This window comes from Aedes aegypti, unplaced genomic scaffold (assembly GCF_002204515.2).
Source record: "Aedes aegypti strain LVP_AGWG unplaced genomic scaffold, AaegL5.0 Primary Assembly AGWG_AaegL5_hic_scaff_1369_1232_PBJ_arrow, whole genome shotgun sequence".
Lineage (NCBI taxonomy): Eukaryota > Metazoa > Arthropoda > Insecta > Diptera > Culicidae > Aedes > Aedes aegypti.
The window spans coordinates 8,714-20,634 of NW_018734801.1; the positions used below are offsets into that span (position 1 = coordinate 8,714).

Below are 11,921 nucleotides of genomic sequence, written 5' to 3' on the forward strand. Positions count from 1 at the left end.
TGTTCGTCACCATCCCGGAACTGTAACTGTCTAAATTCCGCTTCAATAACTTAACCCGAGATGTGAGAGGACACACTCTGGTGATGCTTCTTCAGAACTTCCCAAGTTTCTCTCGAAGTCTTCCAATCCCGGATAATCGGATATTGGTTGTCCTCGACGAAAAGAGCAATAATCGCCCGACTGGGTACCTCCTCCGAGATGTGCTTCCACAATCCTTCACGAATCAGGGAGCATTTCGATTCTAAATCTCCAAGCTTCATTAATTGGCGTTATTCAGACGTTCCATCATGACCTTGCTAGCCTCCATCTTGAAAACAGATCCAAAGTTCCGACCAATCTTTAATTTCAGAGTTCTTCAGAATTGAAAATCCAAATTTCAGTCTCTTAAAGGCCCATAACCTCTTGGTAGGTTTAAATGTCGTAGATCGAATTGAAACAACTTGTTAACTGTTCAATGGTCAAACAACGAATGAAGAACTTTATTGTGCTCTCCTCTATTTATACCCATACATGATATTGTCTGTGTCACGACATAAAAATTAACAAGGCAGGCTCTTCACTGATGTAAATATCATGTTTGATTGTAAACATCTGACGTCACTCCTATCGTACCATATACTCCACTGCACTGTGACGTCACGCATCAATTTTGACAGGTACTGGTCCTGTTGTTTACAGTTTGGACTTAGTACTTTTTTCGAATCATTCTTAATTTCGTGAAAGTTTGCTGCGAGGAGAGGTCAAATCCTCTGCAGATACCCACGGATCGTATTATTCTACCTTTCTACCGTGGAAAATCGTCACCATCAGCATACTGGTGATAGAAATGCGAAGATGAAAAAATGATGGAAAAAACGACTAAGTCCGAAACGTAAACAACAGGACCAGCAGCTGTCAAATAAGTGAGGTTAGGCTCATCATATGCAGCGCTCTATACCTTCCGGACCACTAGATCATTTTTTTTTCGCAAATTTGTTCGAGGTAGATAGGAATGACGTCGTCAAGTAGCTGTCAGTTTTCGGAATATATCACCGTTCTTAAATATAGTACCGTGGTCTGTGTTAACTTGATCAACAAGACTGGTTACTATGAAACAAGTTTTTCGTCGCCTACTCAACTCCTTCTACACAGCCAGCGTATTCGCGGTCTTCCCCGAAGCCGCTGACCTCTACCTGGTTCCCTACTGAATATTATTTTCGAAAATTCTTCCTTCCGAATTCGCACTAAGTGACCAGCCCACTGAACTGTGGTGTATTTACACGCTTGATATATTCGCATCTTTGTACACTTGATACAACTCGTGATTCATGCGTCTGCGCCCACACACCATTTTTGAGTTTCCACCGAGTATTGTGCGCAGCACTTTACGCTCGGAACACCGAAAGCTTTCCGGTCTGCCTCTTTCAACGTCCACGCCACCGGAAGAATCAATGTTTTATACAGGGCGAATTTTGTCTCAATTGGAAAATTGGTTATTGAAATTACTTCTTGGAATTCAGAAGACCATCACAGATGACAATCCTTGAAAGTATCATTTCTACTTTCCTTATATCAAGATAAAATTGAAGTTTGATTGCATTTCTTCCTAACAATAAAATGTTTTGGAAAACATTATACATCTATTTATACACTAAAAACTACTGCGAATTTACAGTAAGAACAATACAACCTTGCTGAAACATTCGACAATAAATAAATTATCTACATACAATTCACTTCGAAACAGTAAAAACGACCACCCTCCCTTTCCAGTTGGCCGCTCGTCTAAGCAAGTTGTCCAACGACGAGGACGGTTGAAGCCACCGAACCGAGTGGCAGTAGTGAAGGAAGCAGTCGTTCCGGCGGCCTCCACCGAACAGTTTACCCGCAATGCTGGAAGAGGAACTGCGCCCACGGATGATTCTACAGAGACCTCAGATGCAGATCCTTCGGCGGCCGCAATCGCAGGCCCAGGAAGCGGAGAAGGCTGCCATCGAGAGCAAACCCAAGGCTCAGATCAAATCGTTGGATCAGCGAAAGCAGGAATATGCGAGGCCCGCCTCCAGGATATTGGGATCGGCTCACGACGAGGAGGAACAACAGCAAACGAAGCAAATTGAACAGTGAGTATTAGATCGCGATAAGTTTGTGATCATGCAGTTAAGCTATAAACTTTGGTCGGTATATTTCGTATTTCTGTCTACCCGCAACCATCTTTTTATTCTTCTTTTTCTTCTTGATATTTCATCCTAACTGGGACAGAGCCTGCTCCTCAGCTGGTCTCTATTTTGCTGCAAGTCCCTAAAAAGTAATATTTAATGGATGGTCGCTGCATGAGACTTCAGCAAAATGGTCTCTTAAGTCCTTTTTTTATTTCTTGATGTAATTTTGCTCTGATATTTGGTGGACGAAATAATTTCAGACATTCTTTTTTTTTCTAAATTACAACTAGGGGAATTTCTAGTAATTTTCTCGGACATCAGCTAACAAATTAAGTGTCTGCTTGTTGATATTTATGTACTACTAATCCTCTATCGTGATTTTGCGTTCTGAATTGGCAAAATTCTTTGTATCTTCGTTAATTACGAGGTCTTCTTCACTGTTCTTGCATGAACTGATACTTCTTCAGTTTATATTTTCCTCACCTGCTTCTTCATTGCTTCCTTCGGTCTTCTGATAGGCGTTTTTTTATAATTGCTTCATATTTCAATGAACACTATAGAACCTATTTTACACTCGAGAAAGTCGTACGTCTTCTTCAAAAGTTCTTGATCTCATTTTTAACCCTTTTTTTTCAGAGCACCGAAAAAAGGCAGTCCCAATACCAACCGGATATCCGGATAAACAACAACAATAGCAACAGCAGCAGCAGCAGTAGTAGCAGTAGCAACACCACAACAACAACGGAGGAAACATTCCGTCTGGACCGGCCGCCAAATTCGTTCCGATCACTCCCTGGATGCTATCCATATCCACAGCTACCTGCACCGCATCCCGTGGTTCCTTTTATGCTCAGCTTCCCTCCTCCGGGCGGATTCCACGGACGCCTCCGCATCGATCAATCTTCACTTCTTTCCCCCACAGCAACAGCAGCCGGTCGGTCCCCATGTCCCGGGGGATACCACTTTCCAGCATCACCAGCAGCAGCAGCAGCAACAGCATCATTATCCGCAACAACATCTGCACCAGAAGCACGTACCACCTTACGGAATGCCGCCCCAATCATCCAGCGGCTACCACCACGGGACCATGGGACCAATTCCGGCGTACGGTGGCCCTCTTGGCCACAATAGTAATAACAACGTGCTGAGGACGCCAGCCGGACCCGATGGGTCGCATGGATTTCGCCATGCGACGGTAGCTAGTTTATTGAATTGAATACGCTGAAGTAAAAAAAAAAACAATTAGGATTCTATCAATGTATGATTTCGCTTCTAAATTGTCTTCAACTTGTTTTATATTACTTATAACAACGCCCCCCCGAAATAACTTACAGTTAAACTCTGATATATCGATGTTCCCCAAGGATATCGACTTCTTGAATGGGATTCTTCGCTCCTTCGATTAACAATTTCCGCTTTGCAAAAAGCGCTCCAGTTCGACTTCGGTCTTCTGGCAATCAATGTCGATTTAATGGAGGAGGGCTTTTAAACAGGATTTAGCAAACAGTTTTATGGCTCAATACAACACCCCCTCAGTCAAGTACAGTGAAGACCACCCACTCAATAGAACAATATAAAAAAGAAAACCAGTTTGAAAATATACCAACCATGTCAAAGTGCGTACAATTTTGCTTTCAGTTTATACCTTATTATCATCCCTAAATCACTTATTATTTCAGACTTTATTGTAGTGGAAATGAAAATATTTTAATTATTGTATAAGAATGGTGCAAACAAATAAAATTTAAAGGAACGTTGCTATACCGGCATGTATCGAAGGGTGATTGTGTGGTTTCTGTTCGCGAAGTATTCCCACGGGTCCAGGGCGCAATGAATGTCCCTTCCCAAGCTCTAATCTAGGTTTGTTCGCTAGCGATAGATGTTTGCAGAGCACATTCTGAGATACACTGCGGTTTTTTCCGAATTATTATTTGGAATTCCTATGTGGTGTTCCTGCACACCTTAGAGCTCATCCCCACTACCAGCAGTTTCATTTTTACTGCAAAAAAATATTGAAATCGCGATAACTTTTTTGCTTTCTCGATATTTTTTACACATTTTTTTCGCGAGTTATCAAAAAAACTCTTCTAGTTTACAAGCTGTGTCAACATTGATCACACTGCGGAACACGTTTTGTCTGAAGCATCAAAATGCCGCTATTTACTAATTTTGAGTTGCTGAATCCATTGTCGTTTGAAAAATATAGCTCGTCTGGTTTTTTGAGATATTGGCTTGTTGAAAATGCATAATTTGACGATATCTATCAAGTTTACCAGCTTATATGGCAATTTATTTGCTTAATTTGGTACAGAATTCAAACTTTCTTATGTTGAACAAAATACTTATCAACAAAGTTCAAAACATTTCAAATGTTTGAGTATTTTTTGGAGATTTAGAAAAGTATTGTATTTTACCATATTTATTTAGTTGGTGTTACATCAATTAATTTGATAAAACCTCGTTAACGATGTTACGGCCAATTTACTCGGTCCATGGCTGTGTCTCTCCAACTTCGATTTTGGGCCCACGTTCTCCAGATCTTTGTTGCACCTGATCAAGCCACCTCGCTCGCTGTGCTCCTCGCCTGCTTGTGCCAACTGGATTCGACGAGAACACCATCTTTGCAGGATTGTTGTCCGGTATCTTTCAACATGCTCTGCCCAGCGCACCTTCCGGCTTTCGCAACCTTCTGGAACTGGGTTCGCCGTAGAGCCTAGCGAGCTCGTGGTTCATTCTCCGCCGCCACACACCGTTTTCCTGTACTCCGCCAAAGATCGTCCTAAGCACCCTTCGTTCGAACACTCCAAGTGCTTGCAGGTCCTCTTCCAGCATGGTCCATGCTTCATGTCCATAGAGGACCACCGGTCTTATAAGCGTTTTGTACATGGTACATTTGGTGCGAGGGTGAATCTTTCTCGACCGCAGCTTCTTCTGGAGCCCATAGTAGGCGCGACTTCCACTGATGATGCGTCTCCGTATTTCACGACTAACGTTGTTATCAGCCGTTAACAAGGATCCGAGGTAGACGAACTCATCAACCACCTCAAAAGTATCCCCGTCTATCGTAACACTGCTTCCCAGGCGGGCTCAGTCGCGCTCGGTTCCGCCTATCAGCATGTACTTTGTTTTTGACGCATTAACCACCAGGCCGACTTTTGTCGCTTCACGTTTCAGGCGGGTGTACAGGTCTGCCACCGTTCCAAATGTACTGCCGACAATATCCACATCATCGGCGAAGCAAACAAATTGGCTGGATCTTGTGAAAATCGTACCTCGGTTATTGAACCCGGCTCTCCGCATGACACCTTCCAGCGCGATGTTTGAACAGCAGGCACGAAAAGTCCATCACCCTGTCGAAGTCCCCGGCGGGATTCGAACGAACTGGAATGCTCGCCCGAAATCTTCACGCTATTCTGCACACCGTCCATCGTTGCTCTTATTAGTCTTGTGAGCTTCCCGGGAAAGCTGTACTCGTCCATGATTTTCCATAGCTCTTCGCGGACGATGCTATCATAAGCCGCTTTGAAATCGATGAACAAGTGATGCGTTGGGACTTGGTATTCACGGCATTTTTGGAGGATTTGCCGTACAGTGAAGATTTGGTCCGTTGTCGAGCGGCCGTTGATGAAACCAGCTTGATAACTTCCCACAAACTCATTTGTTATTGGTGATAGACGACGGAAGATAATCTGGGATAACACTTTGTAGGCGGCATTCAGGATAGTGATCGCACGATAGTTTTCCCATTCCAGTTTGTCGCCCTTTTTGTAGATGGGGCATATGACCCCTTGCTGCCACTCCTCCGGCAGCTGTTCCGTTTCCCAGATTCTGACAATCAGCCGGTGCAGTCAGGCTGCCAACCTCTCCGGGCCCATTTTGATGAGTTCAGCTCCAATACCATCCTTACCAGCGGCCTTGTTATTCTTGAGCTGGTTGATGGCATCCTTAACTTCCCTCAATGTGGGGGCAGGTTGGTTTCCTTCATTCGCCGTGCTGACATAGCCACTTCCTCCGCTGTCGTGACCCTCGGCGCCTGTGTTCTCCGTGCCATTCAGGAGTTCATCGTAGTGCTGCTTCCACCTTTCAATCACCTCACGTCCGTCCGTCAAGATGCTTCCGTACTTATCCTACACATTTCGGCTCGCGGCACGAAGCCTTTTTGGGATGCGTTAAGCTTCTCGTAGAACTTTCGCGTTTCTTGTGAACGATGCAGCTGTTCCATTTCTTCACATTCCGCTTCTTCCAGGCGGCGCTTTTTGTCCCGGAATAGGCGGGTTTGCTGCTTTCGTTTTCTTTTATATCGCTCCACGTTATGTCGCGTTCCTTGCTGCAGCATTGCAGCCCGCGCTGCATCCTTCTCCTCCAAAACCTGCCTGCATTCTTCGTCGAACCAATCGTCACATGTTCTCCTTTCCACGTACCCGACGATGCCCTCGGCTGCGTTGTTGATGGCTGCTTTTATGTTGCTCCAGCAGTCCTCAAGAGGGGCTTCGTCAAGCTCGCCCTCTTCCGGCAATGCTACCTCGAGATACTGCGCGTATGCGGCAGCGACGTTCGGTTGGGCCAGTCGCGCTAGGTTATACCGAGGCGGGCGTCGATACCGTACATTGTTAATGACGGATAGTTTTTGGCGCAGTTTCACCCTCACCAGGTAGTGGTCGGAGTCAATGTTAGCGCCACGATTGGTTCTGACGTCGGTAATATCGGAGAAGTGCCGACCATCGATCAAAACGTGGTCGATTTGTGATTCCGTCTGCAGTGGTGATCTCCAGGTGTATCGATATGGGAGGCTGTGCTGGAAGTAGGTGCTGCGAATGGCCATGTTCTTGGAGGCGGCAAAATCTATCAGTCGTAGGCCGTTCTCGTTCGTCAGCCGGTGGGCGCTGAACTTTCCAATCGTCGGTCTGAACTCCTCCTCCTGGCCAACCTGAGCGTTTAAGTCTCCTATGATGATCTTGACGTCGTGGCTTGGGCAGCGGTCGTACTCGCGTTCGAGCTGCGCGTAAAATGCGTCCTTGTCATCATCAGTGCTTCCGAAGTGAGGGCTATGCACGTTTATGATGCTGAAGTTGAAGAACCGGCCTTTGAGCCTCAACTTGCACATTCTTTCGTTGATGGGCCACCACCCGATCACGCGCCTCTGCATATCACCCATCACTATAAAAGCTGTTCCCAGCTCACGTGTGTTGCCGCAGCTCTGGTAGATGGTATGATTATCTCTAAAGGTTCGCACCATCGAACCTGTCCAGCACACCTCCTGCAGCGCTACGATGTCGAAACCGCGGATCTTCAGTGCATCGGAGAGTATGCGTGTGCTTCCGATGAAGTTGAGAGATTTGCAGTTCCACGTACCGAGTTTCCAATCGCTAGTCCATTTTTCGTCGCTGTGGTCTTTGCCGATTGTTCCGGTCTGTATTCTCTCGTTGACGTTCATGTGCTGGTGTATTTTACGGCTGGCTTGCAGGGCCTGACACCAACCCCCTAGATTTCCGGAGGCCATAGTGCGCAGTTTAGCTTAGAGTCCTTCTCTGGCACTCGGACGATGATCAGCCGCCCCTGACATGGGGAACAGTCGCTGTTGTGAGCCGCTCCTAACATGGAGTACAGACGCTCAAGGTTTGCAGAAGCAAACCCTCCCTTCCCTGTCAGCATACGACCAAAGTTCCCACCGGGGGTTGGTTACCCGATCTTCCCCAAGGTTACTCGTACCCCGGCCAGGACCACGAGGAGGTAGGGATAGGAGTCGCTGGGCAAGAGGCTAAGGACCACACAATGGGGTCTGTTTTATTCCTGTAGGTACGCGAGGTACCAATGGTACGCCATGCCCAGCCATTTACCAACCAATTTTACCATATAAGAGAAACGAAAAATTTTATATGGTGACTGCAATTATGTTGAAAAAGTCTATTTAATCGAATTTTCAACGTGCAATTCAAACCAAATTATATCTTGTTTGAAAATGTATATCCTATTTTTATACGTTTGGTAGATAAAATGACTAAAAGTTTATAAATCATACTTTAAATTTCATATAAACATCAATGAAACCAATGTTCTATACAAGATGCAACTTTGGTGACCTGTAGCTCAAAATTGTGACGTGCTGGAACTTTTCTGGATTCGGCATCAGCTTCAGCAATCCCAAATCTACTAGAGACACATTATTTAATCCTTGAGACACGCAAAAATGTAATTTTTGTTACGTTGTGCCATTGGCCATCTGGATCTGGAGATATTCCCAAATTAATTGGAGGGACCGACGCGTGGGAATTAGGTTTATTCTACGACTGGCGTAAGGTGAGAATAGCGAGGTGACAATTGTCGACTCGAGTGAAGTAACTCTCCATTTGATATACACGGCGAGTCACTTCACTCGAATTGAAGAACCTGGGCTCGCCAACGCTGAATCCACAACACGGACTGCCCAGACTGCGTCGGGTGACGCTCTTCATCTACTTGGTGAGATCCGATACCCAATCACGCTCGAGTAGTCACCAAAACCGCAATTTTCTACGCGACCAACAAATGCATCGAGCTGTACGGTCTGGACTGGATTGAGCTACACAGATAAAAATATTTGAATTTCAGTGTAGCGTAAACATAAGAAAATGGTAATCTTTTGTTACAGCATCATGGTGAATGTTCAACTAAAGGTGATTGAATGTTACATGATCGTGTAAATTTTAAAGTGCATTCGATTGAAAAATAAGCGATTTGTCGTTGACATTTCAGTTTATTTTGATGCTCCAAATATGTGCATGAAATAAACTGAATTTTACAACATATTTTTTGCTGTGTATTCAAGCTCACTATCTTCAATCTGCAACCAGGTCCACGTTGCCGCTGGTAAAGTCCAATCAAATCCAACGGTACAAAGCTGCGTATCCTGAAGTGTTCAAGCTAGGCCTCGGACACTGCAAGAATATGAAGGTCCGATTCTATCGCAAGCGCGATGCCAAACCCGTTTTCAAGCCGAAGCGCCCAGTTTTTTTTTTACGTCCATGAAGAAGATTGATGCAGAGCTGGACATACTTAAATCGCTGGGAATCATCACGCCTGTGAACTTCTCCCAGTGGACGGCTACGTCCGTCGTAAGTGAAGAAGCCCGGAGGAAAAGTACGAATCTGTGTTGACTACTCAAACGGACTGAATGCTGCTTTGGAGCCAAACCACTACCCGCTACCGGTTCATGAAGACATCTTCACCAAGCTCAATGGGTGCCGGTATTTCAGCGTCATCGACCTGAGCGATGCTTATCTGCAGGTCGGAGTTGACGACGACTCGAAGCAGCTTCTCACGGTCAACACTCATCGAGGTCTATTCCGTTTCAACGGGCTCGCACCAGGAGTAAAATCAGCTTCCGGGGCCTTCCAGCAGTTGATGAATAGCATGGTAGCCGATCTCGAAGGAGTGGACACGTTTCTGGACGACGTCTTCGTTTACAGCAAAACTGAGTAGGAGCACCACCAGATTCTCAACGCACTATTCCAACGCCTTCTAGCTTACGGATTCGTATTGAGGGAAGAAAAGTGCAACATGCTGCAGTCGGAGGTCAAGTATCTGGCGGCACATCGTAGATGAGAACGGCCTCCATCCAGATCCATCCAAAATGGAAGCCATTGTTAAGATGCCACCGCCCAAAGATGTCACAACTCTGCGTTCGATCCTTGGTGCGTTCAATTTCTATGCGAAGTTTGTCCCGGTGATGCACCCAACTGAGGCGGCCACTCGACGCGCTACTCAAGAAGGATGCCAGGAATTCGTTTGGAATAGTGAGGGCCAGAAATCGCTCAAGCGTTCCAAAAGGTACTCCAATCGGATTTGCTGCTGACGCACCACGAACCAAGATTGGACATCATCGTTGCTGATGACGCCTCGCAGTCCGGAATCGATGCCTGCCTTCTACACAAGTTCCCTGATGGCTCGGTCAAAACCGTCGCACACGCTTTCCGCTAACTCACCCCCTCGGAGGCAAATAATGAACAGATCGTGAAGGAAGGTCTTGCGCTGGTGTTTGCCGAAATTCCATCGCATGCTGCTACCCCGGTCAACCAGTCAGTGATTTTCGATAGCGATCGATATAGATTCGTTTTGATCTATAAAGAATTATGAAAACTGGTTGGTCGGGTAGGACGAAAGTTCACCCTCCAGACAGATCATCAGCCACTCCTGCGGATGTTCGGACAGAAGAAGAGAATTTCGGTTCATACGGCCAACCGACTTCAACGTTGGGCCTTGACCAGAGGCGCGTCCACATTCAAAACCATGGGTAGGACAAACGTTAACAAAATCTTCATGTACAAGGAAGTTCAGGAAATTTTAAAATTTGTGGTATCAATAACAAGAAAATTCAAAATAATGTATTCATGTCAGTCATTCCCGAGGTATCTTACAGAGCTTGCAGCAGGGTTGGTAGCAAATCTCTTTTAAGAGACTTGGTCTTTTTGAATGCAATTCTGTGGTAAAAATAACTATTTTAGCTGACTACGCCCATTCTTGAAACTACCATGGAATTTCAGACCAATTTACTATGATTACGGTACATCCCACCACATTACTGGTACATTTGACAGAAATAAATTACAACAATCTGATTCCGACTACGGACATGGTAAAATCATGCGCATTTCTAGTCCGCTGAAAATTGCCGGCGCGAGCGCTTAAGTTAATCCCCTAAAATGGTACTTTTTACCACATTTTTTTTTGCGTGAAGTCTTTAAAAAGTCTATATTTGACGGAAGGTTTTCAAAATCTGTATATTAATAAGTAACATTTTTCTTTTTCCTTCTAATCTTGCAGTGAATCCTGCTGTGGAATATAAAAAGTTCTAGAGAAAACTTATTATTATTATAATTCAAATGAATTAATTAACATTTTGCGGAATCAGAATGACATTGAAGATGTCCAGTACCTAAATGTGTTGAAATGTGTTCCATCGAAGAAAAATCCAGAAAATAAGTTCTCATTAATATGCGAAATTGACGCGATCACATTTGAGAGGGTAATTCGAAAAGGTAAGCTCAGTATTGATTTTGAAAGGTGCCGTATCATGGAAAGTATTGTTTTGTTTCGATGTTTCAAATGTTGCGGATATGGACATAAGTCAAGCGAATGTAAGAATAACCTCCATTGTGCTAAGTGTGCTGAGAGGCATGATGTTAAGGACTGTTCATCTGAACAAGAGTTCTGTGTTAATTGTATCCATTCCAACAAAGAAAGAAAAACCCAATTTGATGTCAACCACTCATCCTGTAGTGTGGATTGTCCAATTTATTTGCAAAAAATTACAATTTCAAGGCGCTACATAAATTATGAGGCATAGCAATCAAAAGGAGCGACGGATGTCATTCTTTTAAATATTGCTGGCATAACGTCGCATTTCACTGAATTGAAAATGTTGGTGAGTAGAAAAAAAACCCAAAATTCTAATGTTGACGGAAACTCAATTCACATCAGATATTGATATAAGTGAGTACAGCATAAGAAATTACAAAATGTTATGTTGCTTGTCGGTATCCAGGCACACTGGAGGTGTGATAATGTACATCCATGAATCTGTGAAATATCATGTTGTTGACAATTCAACTTGTGGATTAAATTAGTTTATGGCAATAAATGTAGTCAAAGGACTTAAGACTGGAGTGTACGGATTGTTGTATCATTCGCCGAATGTAAACGAACAAGATTTTTTGTTACATTTGAAACAAAACTGGCTTGAGAAAATAGTTGATGCCAATAAAATGAACCTTATTGCCGGTGAGTTCAACATTAATTGGAAAA

General features: G+C 44.4%; 1 protein-coding gene across 1 annotated transcript; it reads left to right on the forward strand.

The window, feature by feature from the left end:
• The first annotated feature begins 1,804 nt into the window (after window positions 1-1,804).
• On the forward strand, window positions 1,805-2,940 carry LOC110680428 (SUZ domain-containing protein 1-like). Its single transcript, XM_021856226.1, has 2 exons — window positions 1,805-2,102; window positions 2,778-2,940. The coding sequence occupies exons 1-2, from the start codon at window positions 1,870-1,872 to the stop codon at window positions 2,821-2,823; spliced, it is 279 nt and encodes a 92-aa protein (XP_021711918.1). The 5' UTR covers window positions 1,805-1,869; the 3' UTR covers window positions 2,824-2,940.
• The last annotated feature ends 8,981 nt before the right edge of the window (window positions 2,941-11,921 follow it).

Coding starts and splice junctions, on each gene's coding strand:
- LOC110680428 (XM_021856226.1), top strand. CDS start 1,870: ATGCTGGAAGAGGAACTGCGCCCACGGATGATTCTACAGAGACCTCAG. Junction 2,103..2,777: donor CAAACGAAGCAAATTGAACA/GTGAGTATTAGA, acceptor CTTTTTTTTCAG/AGCACCGAAAAAAGGCAGTC.